The sequence below is a fragment of the Oryctolagus cuniculus genome, chromosome 9 (genome assembly GCF_051225735.1).
Source record: "Oryctolagus cuniculus isolate XC-2025 breed Fujian yellow rabbit chromosome 9, ASM5122573v1, whole genome shotgun sequence".
Classification (NCBI taxonomy): domain Eukaryota; kingdom Metazoa; phylum Chordata; class Mammalia; order Lagomorpha; family Leporidae; genus Oryctolagus; species Oryctolagus cuniculus.
In genome coordinates this window covers 98,485,975-98,511,284 of record NC_142875.1, presented here as the reverse complement: position 1 = coordinate 98,511,284, position 25,310 = coordinate 98,485,975, and the positions used below count along the sequence as shown (strand labels likewise).

The 25,310-nt window shown below is 46.5% G+C and overlaps 1 protein-coding gene across 35 annotated transcripts in view; it reads right to left on the bottom strand.

The window, feature by feature from the left end:
- Positions 1–6,053: 6,053 nt before the first annotated feature.
- CCDC77 (coiled-coil domain containing 77) overlaps positions 6,054–25,310 on the bottom strand; it is a 41,069-nt gene continuing 21,812 nt past the window's right edge. For 33 of the 35 annotated variants that reach the window (XM_070049215.2, XM_070049212.2, XM_051850109.3 and 30 more), the window contains 8 exons: positions 20,549–20,645; positions 17,926–17,998; positions 16,572–16,660; positions 14,879–15,027; positions 10,360–10,579; positions 7,838–7,963; positions 7,595–7,747; positions 6,054–6,880 (listed from right to left, as the gene is read on the bottom strand). In XM_070049215.2, the coding sequence (XP_069905316.1) occupies positions 6,734–6,880; positions 7,595–7,747; positions 7,838–7,963; positions 10,360–10,579; positions 14,879–15,027; positions 16,572–16,660; positions 17,926–17,998; positions 20,549–20,645 (1,054 nt within the window). In that variant the 3' untranslated portion in view covers positions 6,054–6,733. Of the gene's footprint in view, positions 6,881–7,594; positions 7,748–7,837; positions 7,964–9,033; positions 9,308–10,359; positions 10,580–14,878; positions 15,028–16,571; positions 16,661–17,925; positions 17,999–20,548; positions 20,646–25,310 lie in introns of all 35 variants that reach the window. The other 2 variants (XR_016213436.1, XR_016213437.1) reach the window with 1 other exon arrangement.

Here is a 25,310-nt window from a genome sequence, read left to right as displayed (position 1 = left end):
CTCCTCCCAGCACACCAATGCCACATCTCACTTCAGTGAATGGCCTTGATTTTACGCCCTCTGTGGGAAAAAAAAAAAAAAAAAAAAAAAAACAACAAAAAAACGAGACAAGTATCCCCTTAGAGTGGCCAGCTTCCTGTTCTTACTGCATCCATCAGTGCTGGATCTCCCTTGCCAACATGACCTGTCCTTCGTCTATCTTCAGTGTCTTCTCTGGCCTTTGCCTACAAATATGAGCCAAGTGTAGCCCAGCCTAAAGCGATCACAGCTTCTGCCCTGGTTTCACCAGCTCGAAAGCCACCGCTCACCTCCCTGCTTGCCTGATCCCTCAACCTATGCTAGAGCCACTCGCATCTCCATTCCACTGAAACTGCTCTAAATTCACCTGCTACTGAATCCCCAAAGCTTGTTCTTCTGAGGCGTTTGACGATGTCGTCATTCCCTGAGGATTCCAGAATGCCAGGATCCTGATATTCCAACCATTCCTTTATTCCTGACTGCCCCTCCCGACAGTCTCTCTCCTCTCCTGTCTTCTCTTCTTGTTCTGTTTGCTTTCCATCTCTGCCCTCATCCACATTCGTGCATTGAATTCATGATTTCAATGATGTTGCTAATTTGAAATCTAATTCTGCTTTTCATATATGCTTAATCTCAGCTAATGACATCAGGATATGAAGGCACTTCCAAAAGTTCATGAAAAAGTGGAATTAACAGATGTTAATTGGGGCCTGCGTTGTGGCACACAGGTTAAACTGCTACTTGTGCCATCGGCCAGCATCTCATATCAGAATGTTGGTTCAAATCCTGGCTGTTCTTTTTTTTTTTTTTTTTTTTTTTTAATTTATTTGAAAGGCAGAGTTACCAAGAGAGAGCTAGAGACAGAGGGGGAGAGAGAGAGAGAATGAGAGAGAGAGAGAGATCTTCCATCTGCTGGCTTACTCCTCAAATGGCCACAACAGCCAGTACTGGGCCAGGCTAAAGCAGGGAGCCAGTAGCTTCCTTGGGGTCTCCCACGTGGATACAGGGGCCCAAACACTTGGGTCATCTTCTGCTGCTTTTTCAGGCACATTAGCAGAGAGCTGGATGACAAGTGGAGCAGCCAGAACTCGACCCAGCACCCAAATGGGGGGTGGCTGTTGTAGGCAGCAGCTTTACCTGCTATGCCACAGGGCCAGCCCTGGCTGCTCTGCTTTCAATCCAGCTCCCTGCCGTGTACCTGGAAAAGTAGCAGATCATGGCTCGAGTACTTGGGTCCCTGCACCCACATAGGAGATCTAACTGGAGTTCCTGGCTCCTGGCTTCAGTTTGTCCCAGATCTGGCTGTTGGGGCCATTTGGGGAGTGAACCAGTGGATGGAAGCACTCTCTCTCTGCCACTCTGCCTTTCAAATAAATAACTCTTTTTAAAAGTAGGTTAATTTAGGTGCCAAAAATTTTGAAATCCAGTTTTTTTCATTATAGCCATTTTCCATGAAAATTTTGAAAACCTCTTGTATGCATGAATTTCAATTGTTTTTGGTACTGAAAGAAACTTACCTTTCAGTTCCATTTTCCTGTGAACTTTTTTTTTAAAGATTTATTTATTTGAAAGTCAGAGTTACACAAAAAGAGAAGGAGAGGCAGAGAGAGAGAGAGAGAGAGAGAGAGATCTTCCATCCGCTGGTTGACTTGGCCACAATGACCGGAGTTGCGCTGATCCAAAGCCAGGAGCCAGAAACTTCCCCCAGGGCTCCCACGTGGGTTCAGGGGCCCAAAGACTTGGGCCATCTTCTACTGCTTTCCCAGGTCATAGCAGAGAGCTGGATCAGAAGAGGAGCAGCCGGGACTTGAACTGGCACCCATATGGGAAGCCGGCATTGCAGGTGGTGGCTTTACCACGGCGCCGGCCCCTTCCTGTGAACTTTTGGAAGTACCCCCATCCACATGGCTCGCTCTCTCTCGCTCGCTCTGTGTGTGTGTGTGTGTGTGTGTGTGTGTGGCTCTGCCAGAGACTTTGGAATTACAGAACCACCCTTAACTCTTCCCCAACCCTCATGCCTCATCTACCACAAAGGTGTGATCTCCATTCTACCCGAGTGTTCCTTAGATCTATCCCTTGGGCTCTGTTCTGTCTCTCTTAGCTTAGGGCTGTGCAGGTCTCTTCTAGATAAACAGTAGCCGACCCCTTTTGTCCCTCTATGTAGCCAGTGGTGATGGTACCATCTGCTAAATCACAAATATTACAGTAAATTTTGGTAGCCTACCTTGTACAGTGTGGGTGGAAAGGCAGTGAGAATTTTAACATGGCCAAAAATAACATAGCCAGAGGCTGTTCTACGTTGACAAAAACATCAAGTTGCACGCACAAAAAAGATAATAACTTACTCATATCTGTCTGTCCATCTATCTATCTATATGCTACAAGAGAAAATTTATAAAGCAAGACAGATGATATTGATGGCTTTTTAGAAAAAAGATTAATTTATTTGAAAGGCAGAATAAAACAGAGATAAAGAGAAAGGTCTTCCATCTGCTGCTTCACTCCCCAAATAGCTACAACAGCCCGGGCTGGGTCAGGCTGGAGCCAGGAGCCAGGAACTCCGTGAGGGTTTGACACGTACGCGGCAGGAGCCCCAGGCTTTGGGTCATCTGCTGCTGATTTCCCGGGCACATCAGCAGGGAGGTGGATTGGAAGCAGGTAGCTGGGAATCCACCTGGTGCTCTGTTTGGGGGTGCTGGCATCCCAGAAGCAGCTCATCCTGCTGCTCCGCAACGCCAGCCCCTGATGGCTCTTTCCCAGAGATCTGCTGCACCATCCTGTGCTTTGTTCCTGCAGAGACTGCAGTGAGTCTGGTATTAAGGGACGGCACCTTACCCTGATCTACAGTATAAAGATTTTCCAGAAAATGAGCACTTCATGTTATTGCTGCAGAGTGCTTCTTCCTCCTTCCTAAGAAAGTAAGCAGGCATCTCCTACTTTCCCAGGCACAAAACACACCAGACTATGTCATTCCACACACATGATATTTACTCCTTTAAAGTACACACTTCAGTACTTGGTACTGACAGAATTTGACAACCAGGTATCGCCCCTTCTCCTCATCCTCAGGCAATCACTACTCTACTCTGTTTCTATGGACTTCCTTTTCCAGACAGTTCATGGGATCAGACAATACACAGCCTTTAGCTTCTGGCTTTTTTTTTTTTTTTTTTTTTTTTTTTTTTTACTTATTTATTTGAAAGCCAGAGTTACAGAGAGGCAGAGAGAGAGACAGAGGTCTTCCATCTGCTGGTTCACTCCCCAGATGGCCACAACAGCCAGAGCTGCACCGATCTGAAGCCAGGAGCCAGGTGCTTCTTCCGGGTCTCCCATGTGGGTACAGGAGCCTAAGCACTTAAGCCATCCTCTGCTGCTTTCCCAGGTCAAAGCAGAGAGCTGAATCGGAACTAGGACCAGCGCCCACAGGGGATGCTGGCTCTGCAGGCGGCAGCTTTACCCACTGTGCCACAGCACCGGCCCCAAGCTTCTGGCTTCTTAGCAGAACGTTTTCTTCTTTTAAGATTTATTTATTTATTTGAAAGGCAGATTGATAGAGAGGGAGGCACAGAGACAGAAGTCTTTCATCCTTTCATCTGCTGGTTCACTCCCCAAATGGCCTCAATGGCAGGGCCAAAGTCAGGCGCCAGGAGCTTCTTCCAAGTCTTCCACATGGGTAACAGGGGCCCAAGCACTTGGGTCATCTTCTGCTGCTTTCCCAGGCCCATTAGCAGGGACCTGGATCAAAGCAGAGCAGCCGGGACTCAAAGTGGTGCCCATATTGATGTTGGCAACCCCGGTTGTAGCTTAACCTGCTGGGCCACAATGCCAGCCCCAGCAGAATGCTTCAAGGTTCACTGGTGCTGCAGTACATATCAGTACTTCATTCTTCTCTACAGCCAAGTAACACTCCATTGTATGGACACAGCGCTTTTATTTATCCATTCACCAGCTGATGGACATTTCGGTTGCTGCTACTTTTGGGCTACTAAGAATAATGCTGCCATAACCATCTTGGGTATACAATTAAGGAGTGAAATTGTCAGGTCTTTCGGTAACTCTATTAACTTCAAAAAATTATCTGAAAGGCAGAGACAGAGTCAGACATAGAAAGATCATCTGCTGGTTCCCTTCCCAAATGCCTGCAACAGCCAGGGCTGGCTTGACCAAATCCAGGCAGCTAGAACTCAATCTGGACCTCCCACACGGGTAACAGGAACTCAACCACTTGAGCCATCTCCCAGTACCTCCCAGGGTATACAACCACAGGAAGCTGGATTAGAAACAGAGGCAGGGGACCAGCACCATGGCGTAGCAGCTTAAGATGCCGCTTGCAATGCCAGCATCCCATTTGGACACCGGTTCAAGACCCAGCTTCTTCACTTCCAATCCAGCTCTCTGCTAACGGCCTGGGAAAGCAGTGGAAGATGGTCCAAGTATTTGGGCCCCTGCAACCACATGGAAGACTCAGAAGCAACTCTGGGCTCCTCACTTCGACCTGGCACAGTCCCAGCCGTTGTGGCCATTTGGAGAGTGAACCAGTGGATGGAAGACTTCTCTGACTCTGCCTTTCAAATAAATTAAAAAAAAAAAAAAAAAAAAAGAGGCAGGACTTATAACCTAATAGGGGATGCAGGCACCCCGAGTAGTGTTTTAACTTCTATGCTAACACTTGTCCATGCTTAACTTTTTGACAAACTACCAGACTTTCCAAAGCAGCAGCACTGTTCCATACTCCCACCAGCAACAAAGGAAGCTAATTTCTCCACACCCTTGTCAACACTCGTTACCATCTTTTTGCTTTTAGCCACCCTAGCGAGTATGAAGTGACATCTCATTGATTTCCATTTCCTTAGCAGTGCTAAGCACCTTTCCATGTGCTATTTGTACGTCCTCTTCAGAGAAATGTCTGTTTATTACTAAGCTGTAAGAGTCTTCCATATATTTCATATATATATTTTATAAAGATTTTTTTCTCTCTACATCCTCACAATCAGCCTTCTGAAACACAGATTTCTCTCTTACTGATGAAGAGGCTGCGGCCTGGAGAGCTTCTGTAAGATGTGTGATTGAATCTCGATCTGTGAGTCTCCAAACCTGCGCTGTTTCTGCTATTCTACGCTGCTTCTTGGTGAGAACAGTTGTAGCTGGTGATGAGACTTAGAGAGCGGCCACACCAGTGGGTGGTCACCACGAAGGTGTCATTGGAATTGAGACCAGGATACTAGGCTGATGGCTGAAGTCACACAGTAGGACTCAGCACGGTATCTATGATGTCCAAGTTTCTTTTTTACTCTGAAATGTTCTGAGTAAGTCTTTGCTTTGTCAGCATCAAAAACCTACAACAGTCATGAAAAGTCAATTCCCTAAGTGCCAAGGCAAAGGAAGCACCATCATCCACTTATGCAAACTTCTTTAAGGCCTGGGAATGCGGCTCTCTGGGAAGTTCTGTTTCTCAATACTATAAAATGATCTGCTATCATAGATCTTTTAAAAAATGGTAACATCACCCTCTGGCAGTCTACTTTCCTTAATACAAATATGAAAGCCTGGGGGTGGGCCTTTGGTGGTGGTCAAGAGGCTGCTTGGGACGCCTGAATCCACATCAAAGGGCCTGGGTTTGAGTCCCAGCTCCACTCCTGGTTCTAGCTTCCTGCTGACACACCCTGGTAGGCAGCAGGAGGTGGCTCAAGAACTGGGGTCCTTACACCCACATGGTGGACCCAGATTGAGTTCTTGGCTTCAGTTTGTCCCAGCCCGAGTTCTTTCCTGTGATTTGGGTAAATGAGAATGACATTACGCTAAACTAGGACCAACTCACTTCCCCAGGATTATCTATAGCTTCAGGGGATGCACAGCAAATCAGACTAAAAATGGGCAAGGTTTCTTATCCTATCCTTGCTACCTCCAACACCAGATGAACTCAAGGGAGTCATTCAGAAAAACTTGTACATTTGTACCAAACTGCAGAGACCATGGACAAGAAAGAAAACTGAGACAGTATAATCCTGGTTTTAAGAAATCATTGGAAACTTTAATATTTTCAGTTATATGTTTTATTGAAAAGTCTATTCAAAATAATTAAAAAAAAAAACATGTTACTGACAAAATGTCAGATTTTTGATACAAAGACCACTTTAGCTTCACTTGCCCAGGTGGCACCTTTGTTTTTCCAGATTAACACATTCCTTTAGAGCAGGGTCTCTAGCGCCCTCTGGTGAGACTTGGACACAGGGTGTCTGATAAGGAAATTCAGGACAGGCTCATGCCTGAACGTGGCCGAACTACTACTGCCTATTCAAATTTGACAATACGTGATTTGCTGCCTTTTCCCTCTGCCTAGGATAAAGGCAGTCCCAGTGGGTGCCTTTATCTCTTTACAAAGTGTTCTTCCCAATGACTTTCCATCAAGTTCATGGCAAATGAACTTTCTTCTGGAGTTTTCATCATTGTCTTGAAAAAGCAAACACTTGTTAACATAAACAGGAGAGATAATGTGGGAAAATCTCTAAGTGATCCAGGTCATAATCCAGACGCCTAGAAAAGGTTAACAGGATAGTGCAAGTCATAAACACAGCTCAGCCTGTGGGGGAAGCTGTCTCAGTGGTCCCTGATTCTTCACCCGGTCTTACAGGCTGACCAACTCCAGGTCTACACTTTTTCTCTGGTTTCAGGGAGCAAACCTCTTGCAAACAGGGGCCATTTCCAAAAGCAGGCATCAGCAGAGTCTAAGTTCATTTTCCAGACCAAACAACTTGGACTTGAGGCTCTTCAGTTCTCCTTGTAACTTATGTGCCCGTCTATTGCCGTTACGGACTTCGCACAGAATGGCGAGGTCCTGGTTTGCCTGGGCATTCATTGTTGCCTAGAGGTTCAGAAGAAAGAATTGATTATGGCTATGCCAGGGCACGAGATCAGGAGTCACAAACACCAGACCATGCTGGCTTTTTCATGGGATTTTTAGTACACAGGACAAATTCAACACTTAGTGTGTTCAGTAAGGGAAAGAAGGAAAACAGAATTAGAGCAGAAAAAGCACCCGACTCCTTGCTTTCTCACGGGGAGGCCTTGAGCTAGAGACCAATAAACAAGCAACAACACACAAAAAGAAGAGGCCAATACGAAGAGCAGCACTGGTAACTCTGCTGCAGGTGAGGGGCAGCATCTCCTTTTTCCTAATTAGGAAATCCCTCGTTCGGCACACAGGGATCACTTAGGGCCACGGATAACTGGTTAAATCTCCTTAAGAAGGCCCTTGAGGCGACGTGAATTCTAAAAAGCTGTGTCTGACTGGGGAAAACTACTTTTTCCTTAATTACTCACTTTCCCAATTTGTAAAACAGAGTTCTTTTAATCTTCTTGAATGGGGAGGAATGAGAGTTTCTGTTCAGTTTAACTTAGACAGCTGCAGTAAAGGTGCAGTGGCAATTATTTCAGTGTACCTAAATTTTCCCTCCAGCGTGCACCTGTTGAGCTGATTTCCAGGGGGGCTTCTGGGGGAGGGGTCTGTTAGGGCAATGGCACATCCTTTCTCGGGACCATGTTTCCTTACTTGTGGTAACTCAGCACCAGGAATTACCTTATACAGCATCTGCTCCAAGTCCTTCAGTCTCTGTCGGAGAGCCTTAATATCAGTCTTGAAACCTTCTACTTCCAAGAGTCGGCGATGCTCCAAGGCCTCGTAACGTCTCGTCATCACCTGTAAGCGCTTCCCCATCTTGTCAGTGCGATCCTAAATATGAGTGGGGAGAAGGTATTTAGGAAGATGCCCCAGGACCACCTGTACCTCCCACTCCATCCTAAGTGGTAAGCAATTCTGCACCTTGAAGATCTCTCTCCTCACTCCCGCCTCCTCACGAATTCGGGCCAGTTCCTCTTCTAGAGAAATGCACTGCTCTTGGTACATGGTGGACAGCTTTTTCTCTTGTGCTAATTTATCCTTTAGGGACTGCAGGTCAAAAGGACAAAACATTAATACTCAGTTCTACAATTTAAGTGGTTCACAAAGACTTAGGTAATGAAACAAAGGAAAGCAAGGGTTTCCAGGAGTACAACATACATTACAGAACAAGATGGCAAGGGACTTTGGAGAAGATAAGAAAACCTTCTGTTTCTGGACTATTCTCTCAGCCCTTTCTCTGAAGGGCCCATAGAAGAAATTCTTTAAAACAAATATTTTTGTCTTTGGAAAGCGTTACATGGTGGGGTGCAGAATTTCTCCAGGTAAAGACACTATAATCTATGTCTGGGGCCACATTTCTGAAGTGCTTCTTTAAAAAAGGAAGAAATATCAGCAATAACACATATATGTTCCACTGATCAGGCAAAAAGATCATTTTTTTAAAAATTAACTTATTTTTTAAAAGATTTATTTATTTGAAAGGCAGAGTTAGAGAGAGAGCAATTTTCCATCTGCTGGTTCACTCCCCAAATGGCCGCAACAGCTGGAGCTGGACCGATCTGAAACCAAGAGCCAGAAGCTTCTTCCAGGTCTCCCATGTGGCTTCAGGGGCCCAAGCACTTGGGTCATTCTCTGCTGCTTTCCCAGGTGTACCAGCAGGGAACTGGATTTGGAAGTGGAACAGTGGGAACCCACACTGGAACCCATATAGGATGCCAGCACCACAGGCATTACCCACTACACCACAGTACCAGCCCCAAAAAGATATTTTAAAAACTTAAATCAGGGACCACCATTGTGACACAATGGGTAAAGCCATTGCTGGCAGTGCCTGCATCCCATAAGTACTGGTTCAGGTCCAGGTCACTCCACTTCCAATCCAGCTCCCTGATAATGGCTTGGGAAAGGCTTTGGCCCCTGCAGCCCAGGTAGGAGACCTGGATGAAGCTCCTGGCTTCATTTGTGGCCATCTGGGGAGTGAACCAGCACATAGAAGATATCTCCCCCAAAACCCAATTCTGCCTTTAAAAAAAAAGAGAAAATCTAATCAGACCTTGTTATTTTCTCACACAGTCCTTTGAAAATATAGCAAATGAGGGGCCAGCGCCGTGGCTCACTTGGTTAATCCTCCACCTGCGGCACCGACATCCCATATGGGCTCCGGGTTCTAGTCCCAGTTGCTCCTCTTCCAGTCCAACTCTCTGCTGTGGCCCCAGAGGGCAGTGGAGGATGGCCCAAGTGTTTGGGCCCTGCACCGGCATGGGAGACCAGGAGGAAGCACCTGGCTCCTGGCTTCAGATTGGCATAGCTCCAGCCATGGCAGCCATTTTGGGGATGAACCAACAGAAGGAAGACCTTTCTCTCTGTCTCTCTCTCTCGCACTAATTCTATCTGTCAAATAAATAAGAAAGAAAAGAAAAAAAAGAAAATATAGCAAATGATCAGATCTAAATTCACATTCCTTACTGTGGCCAGCCACTGCCTAACCCTCAACCTTCTCCAACTCCTCCCCCTTCCTCCTTGTTTACTGCTCTGTGATCACAGTGACATCTTCCTGTTCACAGAACACACGTTAGGGACTTTAAACTTGCTGTCCTCTCTGCTGGGAATGCTCTTCTCCGAGGTCTGTATGGCAAGCTTGGCCCCGACTGCTCAGGTTTCAGCAACCACACAGACATAAGACTGTCCTGAATGGATCCCCTTCAAAGGTAGGCGGTCCCACAACTATAACCATGTAATTCTTGTCTGCTCTTAACACCCCATTCCTATCATCTATCACTTCTTGAGCCTGTTAATATTTCTGTTTTCTTCACACTCATCACAATGCGACCACCATGAGGGAAGATTCCCTCTAAGTTATTTACTGCTGCAGCTCTAGAGTGCAATGCACAGTCCCTGAGTGACTCACTCACTCACTCACGGTCCAGGGTTTTAAATCCCCAACGCTGGTGTGATCAGCTCCTCCTAGTTCCTGAGCCTGCCACCTCAACAGCTTCTTAGATTGAATGGCTTTTATATGACACAAGTATACTTGCAGTCAGAGGTTCTTTGGAATTCTTGAGTTCCTTCAGCTCTTCAGAAAAAGTAACAATTTCTGTAAGATTGAAGGACACTGGGGCCGGCACTGTGGCGCAGCAGGTTAATCCTCTGCCTGCGGCGCCGGCATCCCATGTGGGCCCCGGTTCTATTCCCCGCTGCTCCTCTTACAGTCCAGCTCTCTGCTACGGCCTAGGAAAGCAGTGGAAGATGGCCCAAGTGCTTGGGCCCCTGAACCCATGTGGAAGACCCGAAAGAAGCTCCTGGCTCCTGATTGGCCCAGCTCCAACCATTGTAGCCATTTGGGGAGTGAACTAGCGGATGGAAGACCTTTTGTCTCTCCCTCTCTCTGTAACTCTGTCTCTCAAGTAAATAAATAAAATGTTAAAAATAAAGAAGGACATTACCTTAATATATTCATTTTGGGTATGATGACTGTCATGTAAAACTGGCAGAACTTTTCCAACTTTATCTTCTTTCTTCTTACACTGCACCCTATATTGCTTAATTTTTGATAGCAAATCATCCTTTTCAAGCATCCACGCCTTCTCTTTATTTTGGTTTTCAAATCTGAGCTGCAGAAAGTCTTTGGTGCTCTCATAGAGCAGTTCCTGGGTTTGATGGAGACTATGAAAGAAAGGACAAATGCGGTCATGAAGCACATCTCAAACAGTTATTCCAGAAGGGGAGGTACAGGTCCTTTTAAAATTGTATAATATATGAAATTTATAACATATTATCAGCAGTGTTAAAAATCCTACCTGTTTTACCATGCAAAGTGCAATGCAACTATTCGTGCTCACTGACAGACAAACTTGTCTTTACAGATAGACTTTCCTGAGTGCTAATCTGAGGTTACATGATTCTAAAGCCTACAGAAGAGGCCAGTATTGTGGCGTAACAGGTTATGATGCCTGTGACACCGGAATCCCATATGGATACTGGTTGAAGTCCAGGCTGCTCCACTTCCAATCCAGTTCCCTGCTAATGCACCTGGGAAACAGCGGAAGATGGCCCAAGAGCTTTGGCCCCTGCACTCATGTGGAAGACCCTGGCTTTGGGCTTCAGCCTGGCCCACCCCTGGCTGTTGTGGCCATTTGGGGAGTCAACCAGCAGATGAAAGATCTCTCTGTCTCTCCCTGTCTGTCTATGTAATTCTGCCTTTCAAATAAACAAAATAAATATACAAAAAAAAAAAAAAAAAAAAAGACAACAGAAACCTTTATAGGTACCTGCATACACACAGACTACTCCTAGGGATAATGCAATAATGGAAGAACCGACCCATGATGTTCTGACTAAAAGCCAACACAAGTTCCAACATAATAAAACAGCTTTGCTTTATGAAATATCAAAATCTTGCCCTTTTTTTAAGATCAACTTCTATGTAGTCATCTCAACACTAGCTGATTTTAATTTCTCTATCTCTGAAACTCCTTATCAGTTTTAATATATATACTATCTCACACTGAACAATGGCTTAGACACTAAGCCATATTTTAGCCATCAATACACGTATCCCCAGCCCAAGTGAAAACATACACTGCATTTGTCACATATTTTTGCCCTGCTACCATCAGACGGTCAAGGACAGTATCAATTACTGGACCTACACAGGCACCAAATAAATTTCTGATGACTATTTCTTAATATTTATGAATAAATACATTATATATCTTTTTAAGTTTTTAAAAATCTATTTACTTTCATTTTCTATTTGAAAGACAAAGAGACAGAGAGGCCATTCATCCACTGATTCCCTCCCCAATGCCTACAACAGCTGGGCTGGGCAAGGCTAATGCCAGGAGCCTGGACCTCAGGTCTCCCACATGGATGGCAGGAACCCACATTTGCTTAATTGTTGATTAAGCTGCCTCCCAGGAAGCACATTAGCAAAAAGCTGGATTGGAAGTGGAGCTGAGAATTGAACCTAGGTACTCTGACATGGGATGTGGGTGTCCCATGTGGTGTCTTAATCACAACACTAAATGTACACCCCAGTAAATCATATTTCTGTCTTTTAAAAAGAAAAGCCCTGAGGCTGGTGTTGTGATACAGTGGGTTAAGCCACTGCCTGTGACTCTGGCATACCATATGCGTGCCATTTTGGGTTCTAGCTGCTCCACTTCCAATCCAGCTCCTTGCTAATGCGCCTGGGAAAGCAGTCAAAGATGGTCCAAGGGCTTGGGCCCTGCCACCCAAGTGGGAGACCCGGATGGAATTCCAGGCTCCTGGCTTCAGACTGGCCTTTGAGCCATTTTGAAGAGTGAACCAGCAGACAGAAACTCTCTCTCTCTCTCTCTCTGTCCCTCCCTCTCTTTCTTGCTATAACTCTTTTTCAAATAAACAAATAAATTAAAAAAAGAAAAAAGACCATCCTAGAACTCATCAGTTTAACATTAACATCTAGAAAATTCTGTATTGGATAATCTAACTGCTGCAAGGGTATTAAATACCATCATGAAGCAATGACTACAGTTTTCCACTGAACAAATATTGTCAGATCCACGTAGCTGTCTTCATGTGTGGTTTTTTTTTTTTTTTTTTTTTTTTGGACAGGCAGAGTGGACAGTGAGAGAGAGAGACAGAGAGAAAGGTCTTCCTTTTGCCGTTGGTTCACCCTCCAATGGCCGCCGCGGCCGGCGCGCTGCGGCCGGCGCACCGCGCTGATCCGATGGCAGGAGCCAGGAGCCAGGTGCTTTTCCTGGTCTCCCATGGGGTGCAGGGCCCAAGCACCTGGGCCATCCTCCACTGCACTCCCTGGCCACAGCAGAGAGCTGGCCTGGAAGAGGGGCAACCGGGACAGAATCCGGCGCCCCAACCGGGACTAGAACCCGGTGTGCCGGCGCCGCTAGGCGGAGGATTAGCCTAGTGAGCCGCGGCGCCGGCCCACATGTGTGGTTTTAATAATGGCAAATTTGAGGTGTTCAAACTGAGGGTGTCTTTAGAGCAGAGTTGACCACTGAAACTAGTCAAACGGCGGGGGATGGTTAGATAGGCAGAAGAACCCAAATGGACAGGTGCTGCAGAAATCAAAGAAGGTGGACTTCAGGGAGGGGATGATCACTGATGCCAAACACATAGAAACAAACCAAGTACAGGCCGGTGCTGCAGCTCAATAGGCTAATTCTCCGCCTGCAGCACCGGCACACCAGGTTCTAGTCCCGCTTGGGGTGCCAGATTCTGTCCTGGTTGCCCCTCTTCCAGTCCAGCTCTCTGCTGTGGCCCGGGAGTGCAGTGGATGATGGCCCAAGTGCTTGGGCCCTGCACCCCATGGGAGACCAGGAGAAGCACCTGGCTTCTGCCTTCAGATCAGCGCGGTGCGCCGGCTGCAGCACGCCGGCCGCAGCACGCCGGCCGTGGCGGCCATTGGAGGGTGAACCAACGGCAAAGGAAGACCTTTCTTTCTGTCTCTCTCTCTCACTGTCCACTCTGCCTGTCAAAAAAAATTAAGAAATTGGGGTTCAACATTGTGGCAGTGTGTAAGCTGCTCCTGGGCTACTCGCATTCCAGATGGAGTGCCTGCCTGAGGCCTCTGCTTCCGATCCAACTCCCTGCTAATGTACCTGGGAAGCAGTGGATGATGGCCTAAGTATCTGGGCCCCCGTCACTCATGTGGGGGACTCAGATGGATTTCCTGGCTTCAGCCTGGCCCAACTGTTGTGGCCATTTGGAAAGTGAACCAGTGGACAGAGAATCTCTAGGTCTTTCCTTCTCACGCTGCAGGAAGTAGAAAGAAGGGAGGGAGGGAGAAAGGAAAGTTCTTTAAAAACATTAAGAAATTAACGGTAACTTTAGAAAGGATATATTTAATAAAATGGTGGGGATCAAATCAGACTGCAGAAAGGTAAGGAAAGGTAAACAAGTAAGAAACACAAACGGAACATAGAGATTTTCCACTTTTGTTTTTGGTACAGGTACGTAAAGTCATGTATTCCAAATTTATGAAGGGCCAAAGAAAAGAAAAAGGCACTACTGCACTCAGTCAGATTAGAGGCGAAAAGAACATTTTTTTAAAAAAAGATTTATTTGTTTATTTGAAAGGCAGAATTACAAAGTAAGGAGGAGAGACAGAGAGAGATCTTTCACCTGCTGGTTCACTCCCCAAATGGCTGCGAATGGCCAGGACTGGGCCAGGCAGAAGCCAAGAGCTTCTTCTGGGTCTCCCCTAGAGGTGCAGGGGCTGAAGCACTTGAGCCATCTTTCACTGCTTTCCCAGGCACATTAGCAGGGAGCTGGAAGGGAAGTGTAACAGCCAGAACTTTAATCAGCATCCATATGGGATGTCACAGGAGGTGGCTTTACCACAATGCCGGCCCCCAAAAGAACATTTCTTAACCACTACAATCAAGCTAGAGCACTAAAGTGGGTTAAAAGGAGCATGCAGAGGGCCAGGTACTGTAGTACAACAGGTTCTGCCGCTTGAGATCGGGAGTGCTAATTCCAGCCCCAGCCACAGTGCTCTCGATCCAGCCTCCTGCTAATGCATCTGGGAAGGCAGTGGAAGATGGCCCAAGTAGCTGAGTTCCTGCCACCATGTGGGGGATCCAGATGAAGTTCCTGGTTCCCAGCTTCAGCCTGGCCCAGCCTGGGCTGCTGTGGGTAACGGGGAGTGAATTAGCAGATGTCTCCTTATGTCTTTCCCTCTCTGCCACTCTGCCTTTCAAATAAATACATAAATCTTTAAAAAAAACAAAAAAACAAAAAAAAACATGCAAAACACTCCCAATTATTCAGGAAGATAAAACAGCATGCCAGGAAAAGCCTGGATACTCACTGCCCCACAGACAGAGGTACCTGAAAAAGACAGTTTTTTCAATCTCTTTGAGTTCTAACATCCTACATTGCTGATGTATAGAACCATTAACTTTTAAGCTATTCAGAAAAATAAAGCATCCACTAGGTACAGATTTCTTGAATACTCACTTTTGGGTTAGCTCTTTGATTCTGTCCTGATTTCTCTGGTGCTGCACCTGGATTTCCTCGGCACGAATCCGTCTGTCCTCCATCAGCCCTTCGACTTGCTCTTTAGAAAGCTTCGTCTGCTCTCCCAGCTGAGCCTGCAGAGCTTCCACCTAGACAGGCCAACAGAGGAGGTCCCACTCCTGCTTCTCCTTACCCATGCCTCTGAAAGTGAACCCTTCTCCAGGAAACACTGGGGAAAACACAACCAACCGACCAAAAACACAGCAGTACCGTGAACAGTAGAAACATCTCCATTTCTCTTTATTTCATGTTATAACAAGGGGATTAGGCTATACAAGAGCAGCCTCTTTGTCCTGCACCTTTGTCTCATAACCAAGGCTATGAGACCCAGTTTCCCCACCCTGTGATTCTTGCCATTTTAGTCTCCCTTTTAAGATGCCCTAGCTGTGTGGAAACAGAGTGACTCTTTTCATCATTTCTGGTTTCAAAAACCAGAGCAAAATGAATATAATATAATGCCCTTCTCTGAGAGTGGCTGTCCCAACTTCACATGGAGGTACCGACCAAAGATGAAAAACTGTCATGCAGGGGCCGGCACTGTGGCGTAGCGGGTAAAGCCACCACCTGCAGTGCCAGCATCCCATACGGTTGCCAGTTGGAGTCCTGGCTGCTCCACTTCTGTTCCAGCTATGTTATGGCCTGGGAAAGCAGTACAAGATGGCCCAAGTCCTTGGGCCCTTGCACCCATATGGGAGACCTGGAAGAAGCTGACTCCTGGCTTCAGATCAGCACAGCTCCGGCCGTTGTGGCCAATTGGGGAGTCAACCAGCAGATGGAAAGCCTCCCCCCGCCCCCACCTCTCCTTCTCCCTCTGTGTAACTCTTTCAAATAAATAAATAAATCTTTTTTTAAAAAAAAGAAAAACTGGGGCCGGCACCGTGGCACAGTATGTTAATCCTCCGCCTACGGCGCCAGCATCCCATATGGGCGCCAGTTCTAGTCCTGGCTGCTTCTCTTCCAATTCAACTCTCTGCAATGGCCTGGGAAAGCAGCAGAAGATGGCCCAAGTCCTTGGGCCCTGCACCCACATAGGAGACCAGGAAGAAGCTCCTGGCTACTGGCTTTGGATTGGCGCAGCTCTGGCCATTGCTGCCATTTGGGGAGTGAACCAATGGAATGAAGACCTTTCTGTCTCTCCCTCTCACTGTCTGTAACTCTACCTCTCAAATAAATAAATAAAAATCTTAAAAAAAAAAAAAGAAAAAGAAAAACTGTCACGTAAAGCAACGTAACCCCCACCATGATAAGGACAAGAACTTCAGTGCACCCAGAGGTGCTAATTACATGGATATACCCCCAAATGTCATTCTGTCAACATAGCCAATCTCCCTTTTTTCATTTCTCTGGACCAGTCACAAAGTAAATTCTTACTTCACGATGGTTTTGTCAGATAGGGTTAGGCACATGAACTGAAAGTTAAGACTAGCACTTCTATAATGTTCAACTAGAGTAACCATTTTAAAATGTAAGGTCCTAGAAATCAGGAACGACCAAGTTTCTTCATCACATGATGCCTACATGTGTTCTGTGTGCAAGGAGATACTTATTATGAGATACGGAGAGTACCTTATAAAGAGCTAACTTTATAGATAGAAACCATTTTGGTTTGCCAAAATAAATACTCCCATGTTACCTGTAAGATGAGTGTTTGCATGTCTCTGTGGTACTGCTCAGAACTTCCCACCTTCTCTCTCGCTGCTGATCTTTTGTTTACTTTAGGATCTAAAATAAAAAACAAAGTCCATTAAGAATACTTCATTCAACTTTTATTTCTCTATTCAAGTGTCAGTATTACCCTTGGAGAGCAGTTTTATTTCTCTATAACAAAATGAAAGGAAGGAAAAGGAAAATACTGATTAGCTACAGTGTATTACTTTTCAAACAGGAATTTCTATAAGGGAATTCTGCAGCATTTCACTTGGACAATCATATTCATCTTTCAGCAGAATCAAATACTAAATTTTCCCTTGCAGCTGTGTCTGTTTTCTTAAGTTCTATTTAAATTTTTTTTTTTTTTTTTTGACAGGCAGAGTGGACAGTGAGAGAGAGAGACAGAGAGAGAAAGGTCTTCCTTTGCTGTTGGTTCACCCTCCAATGGCCGCCGCTGCAGCCGGCGCACCGCGCTGATCCGATGGCAGGAGCCAGGATCCAGGTGCTTTTCCTGGTCTCCCATGGGGTGCAGGGCCCAAGCACCTGGGCCATCCTCCACTGCACTCCCTGGCCATAGGAGAGAGCTGGCCTGGAAGAGGGGCAACCGGGACAGAATCCGGCGCCCTGACCGGGACTAGAACCCGGTGTGCCGGCGCCGCAAGGTGGAGGATTAGCCTATTGAGCCACGGCGCCGGCCCTTAAGTTCTATTTAATCAGAATAGGTAAAGAACAAGAAAAGCTAAACATTTTAGTTATAATATACCACACAAATTTCAACAAACAAGTTATTTTAAAAATAAGAACCTTGGGACCGGTGCTGTGGTACAGCGGGTTAAAGCCCTGGCCTGAAGTGCCGGTATCCCATATGGGCGCTGGGTTCTAGTCCCGGCTGCTCCTCTTCCGATCCAGCTCTCTGCCACGGCCTGGGAAAGCAGTAGAAGATGGCCAAAGTCCTTGGGACCCTGCACCCGCCTGGGAGACCCAGAAGAAGCTCCTGGCTGCTGACTTTGGATTGGCACAGCTCCAGCCATTGCAGCCATCTGGGGAGTGAACCAGCGGATGGAAGACCTCTCTCTCTCTCTCTCTTTGCATCTATCTCTCTAATAAATAAATAAATCTTTAAAAAATAAATAAAATAAAATAAAATAAAATAAAAAATAGTCAGTCTGAGCAAAGTTTAATTCTGTGGGTGACTCAAGCTCAGTAAGATCTTGGGACTACCAGAGGCATCATTATGAACATTAATTATCATGGTACAGGATGCAAAAATTGCTAATTACTTGCACTGTGATTTTTAATTCTGGATTAAAAAGAATTTCTAATAACATGGCTGTTACCTGCATTGGGAGTTGCAGATTCACTCTGTTCACACACACCTACAGCCTGGATGGTCTTTTGGAGAATGCTCACCTATGAAGCAAAAAAATGTGCAGAAGCCTTAGTTTTGCAGATCAAACACTAAAGGTAAGTGGTCAAAACTGATAATAACTATGAGGATGTCAGGATGTCAAGAATATGAGAGCCCATGTGGGCCACTTGCCAAACTTGATAACACCCAGTGTTGATGAATAAACTCAAAAAAAAAAAAAAAAAGAAGAAGAAGAAAAAGAAAAGTCAGTGCTATTTATTAATATATGGTTCAAACAACAACAAAAACAACATTCTTGACAAGGATCTATAGGAATGTAACAAACACAGAAGTATGCAGATACAGATAAAAAAAAAAAGCTCACAGGCAAACTGACAATAAGTAAGTGACAAGACAGGGGCTGGTATTTGGGATTAAGATGCTGACTGGCTTTCCACATCCCATATTGGAGTGCCAGGTTTGAGTCCTAGCTACTTTGCTTCTGACCCAGCTTCCTGCTAATGTACTTTTTTTTTTTAAAGATTTATTTGTTTATTTGAAAGGCAGAATTACAGAGAGGCAGAGGCAGAGAGAGAGAGGTCTTCCATTTGCTGGGTCACTCCCCAAATGTCTGCAATGGCCAGAGCAGGGTCGATCTGAAGCCAGAAGCCTGGAGCTTCTTCTAGTTCTCCCATGTGGGTGCAGGGGCCCAAGGGCCATCTTCTACTGCTTTCCCAGGCCACACCAGAGAGCTGGATCAGAAGTAGAGCAGCCGAGGCTTGAACCGGCACCAGCCTCTAATGTACACTCTTAATGGCAACAGTAATGGCTCAAGTATTTGGGTTCCTGCCACCCATATGGATCCTGGACTGAGCTCTCAGGTCTGGGTTTCAGTCTGGATTAACTCACAATGTCATTGCAGGCATTTGGGCAGTGAAACCAGCAAATAGGAGCTCATTCTCTCTCTGTCTCTGTCTGCCTCTCAAATAATTTTAAAAAATAAAAACAATATGGCCTCAAATGAGCCACTAGAAAAAAATGGAAAGCATACATATATATTCATACACATAAATATTTTTATGTGAAAAAAGAGCTAGAAGTATTCATACACCAAACTTTTATTTTTTTAACATTTATTTATTTATTTATTATTTATTTGAAAGGCAAAGTTACAGAGAGTGCTTCCATTTGCTGGTTCACTCCGCAAAAGGCCACAACAGCTAGGGCTAGGCCAGGCTGAAGCCAGGAGCCCCATCCAGATCTCCCACACGGGTGCAGGAGCCCAAGAACTCAGGCCATCTTCCGCTGCTTTCCTAGGTGCATCAGCAGGGAGGTGGATCAGAAGTGGAGCAGCCAGGTCCTGCACCAGCACTCATATGGGATACCAGCATTGCATGTAATGGCCTAACCTGCTGCGTCACGACACCAGCCCCTAATGTTTTATTTATTTATTTATATTTTTGTTTTATTTGAAAGGTAGAGAGACAGAAAGAAACAGAAACAGAAAGACATCTTCCATCTGCTGGCTTACTCCCTGAATGCCTAACATTCAAAATCATGAGCCAGGAACTCAATCTGAGTCTGTCACATGGGTGGCAAGCACCCAAGTTCTTCAGTCATCACCTATTGCCTCCCAGGTGCACATTAGCAAGAAGCTGGATCAGAAGCAATAGCCAGGGCTGGGTCAGCCAGGAGCCTGGAACTTCTCCCAGGTCTCCCATGTGGGTATTAGGGGGCCAAGTAGTTGAACTATCTTCCATTGCTTTCCCCAGTGCATTAGCAGGGAGCTGGATTGGAAGTGGAACAGCCAGGACTTGAACCGGCACTCCAATATGCAATACTGCTATCTCAGGAAAACTCAGGACCATTACAGCTAAGATTCCATCTGCTTTCCTTAACAAGTATTAAAACTGTCCTGGGGGCTGGTGCTACCATATGGGTGCCGGTTCATGTTGCAACTGCTCCGCTTCCAACTCAGCTCCCTGCTAATGTACCTGGGAAAACAGCAGAAAATGGTACTTGGGCACCTGCATCCATGTAGGAGACTCGGATGAAACTCCTGACTCCTGGCTTCAGCCTGGCCCAGTCCTGACCATTGTGGACATTTGGAGAGTGAACCAGTGGATGGAAGACTTCTCTCCCTCTCTGTAACTCTGCTTTTTAAATGCATATATCTTAAGGAAAAACAAAACAAAACAAAACAAAAACACTGTGAGCTGGCACTGTGGCTTATCAGGTTAAGCCACCACTCACAGTGCCAGCATCCAATATGGGTGCTGGGTAGAGTCTCAGCTGATGCACTTCCAATCCAGTTCCCTGCTATTGTGCCTGGGAAAGCAGTGGAAGATGGCCCTAGTGCTTGGGTCCCTGCACCCGTGTAGGAGACCAGGAAGAAGCTCCTGGCTTTGTTCTGGCCCAGCTCTGGCCATTATGGCAATCTGGGGAGTAAACCAGCAGATGGACAACCTTTCTCTGTCTAACTCTGCCTTTCAAATAAGTAAAATAAATCGTCAAAACAAAACAAAACAAAACAAAAAAACTGGGCTGATTATGGATGCTAGCTTGTACTTCGTCAGGGCCACACTTACCGTACTATATCACAGATGACTTACTTTGTGGGGAGGTTCCTTGTAAAAATAGGTTACTTCTCCAGTGTCTGTTCCCACAAGAGCCAAGAGACTCTGAATCTTTTTCTTGTCTTCTAGCTCCCTGCAATTCTCACAGAAAGTAAGCACACAGTAAATAACCTGTTCTGTTTAAAGGATCTCCTTTGTGACTTGATTTTAAAATAGTCACCTCAAGTTAAAATTGAATAGGATCCACGTAGACCTTAGTTCATTTTTAAAGTATTAGGTATTCACATTCAGGAATTTGGAGAGAAGCAGTCAGGAAATTATCTCTTATCAGTTTCTAGACAGAAGCAGGAGTGGCTGCTGAGGTGTGCTGTGCAGGTCCACCTCTCCAGCACTGACAGCTCATTCCCCAGCTGCTGGTAATGTCACCGCCCTCTGACAGCTGACTCTCTCCAGATCTGCCTTCACCAAGGTCAGCGCGTCCCATTCCTCAGGGACAGACGACATGCAGTGTCTGGTCAGAAGCCAATCCCCTGCCTTAATTCTGACGATTCAGTAGAGCCACCCCAGCTTCAGAAGCCCCTGTGGAATTGGCTGAGGCCTGCTGTAACCAAGTCAGTTTAAGTTCGCCCTCTGCCCCACGAGGCTTTCCTCATTTCTTCATAGCTGGCTACTCCTCAGAGCATTTTCCAATAAATTCCCAGCAAGCAATTTCCGTTGTGCAGCTTGTTTCCCAGGGAACTCAACCTAGGACAGCTGATATCAGGACTGGGATTAGGAAGTAAGCTCTAGAAAGGCAGCCAGTGATTTGGGCCAGTGATATGGAGATAGTTTCTAGAACTCGGTGTTCCTGGGAGCAAGACAGATGGATGGGTAGTCAAAACAAATCAAAGATGGAAAAGCCTGAGGGTTGCGCCCCAGGCAAAACCACAATTCCTGACCCATTTTCCAGATTCAAGCCAGTTTTGGGTCCTAGACTATTAGCTGGATCTCTGAGGAGGGCGGACCTGCCACAAAACAGCATGTGTACATGGGAATGAGTTTCCAGTTCTTCCCTAAAGGGCCCATGGCCACTTTGTTTCTGTTTTTTTTTTTTTTTTTTTTTTTTTTTAATTTATTTGACAGGTAGAGTTATAGACAGTGAGACAGAGACAGAGAGAAAGGTCTTTCTTCTGTTGGTTCACCCCACAAATGGCCACTACGGCCGGTGCTGTGCCACTCCAAAGCCAGGAGCCGGGTACTTCCTCCTGGTCTCCCATGCGGGTACAAGAGCCCAAGCACTTGGGCCATCCTCCACTGCCCTCCCGGGCCACAGCAGAGAGCTGGACTGGAAGAGGAGCAACCGGGACTAGAACCTGGTGCCCATATGGGATGCTGGCACCGCAGGCGGAGGATTAGCCAAGTGAGCCACGGCGCCAGCCTGCCATGGCCGCTTACTTGAATAACTGGACACTAGGGCAAAGGGAGCGCCCAGTCATCCTAAGGAAGCTGCATCCAGGGTCTGAGGCAACACTGATACTTGGTGACCTGAGTGTCACCATGGCGCAGGGCACACAGGGACTATGTAATAAATGCAAGTTTTGCCCAGGCCCAGCTCCCAGTTTACTGGGTCCACAGATCCAGTAAATGGTGACGTCTCTTCTAGTACGCAACTAGAATGGACAGATTTGGTTGTCGGGAGAACCTTCAAGTTAGTGTCGTGGCTTCTGGGGTAAGCCAATGGGAAGCCTCGGAAACTGTTCCTCCCCACCCAGTCAAGATGGTGTGCAATGGCAAACCAGAGTGAGTTCCACATGAACGTTCCTCTCTGAGGACGAAACAGACCACCTGCCAGCCTCACTGGCGCCACTCTCCACCATAAAGTTTAAGTGTTTATCACAGGCCTTTCTGATAAGGTGGGACAGCAAGGCAAAATACCTGAAGAGTTATTCCTAAAGAAAAGTAAAGGCAAGTTGTAACACAGGTCCACAGTCAGGCAGACTGGACAACAGAATATTTTTTTAGAAAGTTTTATTTATTTGAAAGTCAAGAATGACAGAAAGAGAGAGACTGAGACAGATCTTCCACCTACGGGTTCACTCCCCAAATGCCCACAACAGCCAGGTCTTGTCCAAGCTGTAGCCAGGGGTTAGGGACTCCATTCTGTTCTCCTGTGGGTGGCAGGACCCAAGTACTTGGATTACCATTTGATGTCTTCCCAGGCACAGTAGCAAGAAGTTGGATAGGAAGTAGAGGAGCCAGGGCTTGAACTGGCACTCTCATATAGGATGCAGGTATCCCAAGCAGCTTAACCCACAGTGCCACAACTCCTGAACCAAGAGAAGTTTTACAGTCTTTCTGGAGAACCATGTTAACTCTTCTGCTCTCTGTCAGTAACAAGACAAAAGGACCTGGATTTGGCCATTCCTCAGGTCACCAGGTCACCTTAGTTCATTATTGACATAATGTTTAATCAGAGTACAGGGATAAGAAACAGCAGGTACACTGGGATCCTAGATAAGATATGCATGCTCCAAGAAGCTGGAAGGAAACCTTAAAAGGACATTGGGGAAGTGTTCATGGGTCTGATCTAAGCATGCCAGGACACTTTCTCCAAAGTAAGGAACAAATTAATATTATGATTTCTTTTTTTGACAGGCAGAGTGGACAGTGAGAGAGAGACAGAGAGAGAAAGGTCTTCCTTGGCCGTTGGTTCACCCTCCAATGGCCGCCGCAGCTGGCACGCTGCGGCCAGCGCACCGCGCTGATCCGAAGCCAGGAGTAAGGTGCTTATCCTGGTCTCCCATGCGGGTGCAGGGCCCAAGCACTTGGGCCATCCTCCACTGCACTCCCGGGCCACAGCAGAGAGCTGGCCTGGAAGAGGGGCAACCGGGACAGAATCCGGCACCCTGACCGGGACTAGAACTCAGCGTGCTGGCGCTGCATGCAGAGGATTAGCCTATTGAGCCGCGGCGCCGGCCAATATTATGATTATTTTTAAAGATTTATTTATTTATTTGAAAGTCAGAGTTACACAAAGAGAGGAGAGGGAGGGAGAGAGAAAGAAAGGTCTTCCATCCGCTGGTTCACTCCCCAATTGGCCACCAATGGCCAGAGCTGCGTAGATCCAAAGCCAGGAGCCAGGAGCTTCTTCCGGGTCTCCCACATGGGTGTGGGGGCCCAAGCACTTGGGCCATCTCTGCTGCCTTTCCAGGCCATAACAGAGAGCTGGATTGGAAATGGAGCAGCTAGGACTTGAACTGGCACCCATATGGGATGCCAGCACTGCAGGTGGTGGTTTTACCTGTTCAGCCACAGCACCAGCCCCTAGGAACAAATTAGTGTCCTTCAGGCACCTTCCTGGGCTGTCCCATCTTATCAGAACACTTTGTGATTAGCATTACCATCACCAAGAAGGAAGTATAATGCCTTTAAAGACTCCAGGTCCTGGAGGTAACCACGTTCCATCCTCTGGAATACTGCTCTGACCCGCCCGTCAAGAGACACAAAGGTGAGCTTTCAGTGCAGCCCAGTGGAGAAAGGAGAATCAGTACTAGGTCCACACTGTGGTAGAAGCAGCTCTGCTGCCCAAGTCACGTGACCTGGTAAATTTTATAGGTGGATTTTATTATATGGTGGCACAAGGTGTCACATGGAGTCTATAGTAAGTCACATTACAAGAATCATAACATATACCCTCTGAGAATCTGTAGCAAGGCCATGATAATGATCAAACATTTGCAAAACAGCTCTGACATGCCACTGGATCCTGCTAGAGACTGGACACTTGACCATGAGACATCAAGAAAACATGGTGGGTGGGTGTTGTGGCACAGCAGGTTAAGCCACCATATGGAACGCCTGCATCTCATATTGGAGGGCCTGGTTTGACCCCAGGCTACTTGCATTTCCAATCCAGCTTCTTGGTAACGTGCCTGGGAGGCAGAGGATGATGACCGCAAGTACTTAGGTTTCTGTCACTCTCATGGAAGACCTGGATGGAGGTCCTGGCTCCAGGCTTCAGCCTTGCCCAGGCCTAGCTGTTGTGGGTATTTGGGGGAGTGAACCAGCAGATGGAAGATCTTCCACTCTCTCTTGGCATATCAAATAAATAAATAAATAAATCTAAAAAAGAAAAGAAAAGAAAAAGAAAAGCAAAAACATATGGCTAAGTTTTTCAACAAATGACATTGGGAAAACTGGACAAACACATGAAAAAGAATGAAGTTGAACCCTAAACCTAATACCACAGACAAAAGTTAACACAAAATGAGCCAAAGACCTAAATGTAAGAACTAAAACTACAAAACTTTTTTTTTTTTTTTTTGACAGGCAGGAGTGGACAGTGAGAGAGAGAGACAGAGAGAAAGGTCTTCCTTTTGCCGTTGGTTCACCCTCCAATGGCACCGCGCCGATTCAATGGCAGGAGCCAGGTACTTATCCTGGTCTCCCATGGGGTGCAGGGCCCAAGCACTTGGGCCATCCTCCACTGCACTCCCTGGCCACAGCAGAGAGCTGGCTTGGAAGAGGGGCAACCGGGACAGAATCCGGTGCCCCGACCGGGACTAGAACCTGGTGTGCCGGTGCTGCAAGGCGGAGGATTAGCCTAGTGAGCCGCGGCGCCGGCCTTAAAACTACAAAACTTTTAAAAGAAAACATGGAGGGGCCGGCGCTGTGGCACAGCGGGTTAATGCCCTGGCCTGAAGCACCAGCATCCCATATGGGCACCAGTTCGAGACCTAGCTGCTCCTCTTCTGATCCAGCTCTCTGCTATGGCCTGGGAAAACAGTAGAAGATGGCCAAAGCCCTTGGGCCCCTGCAC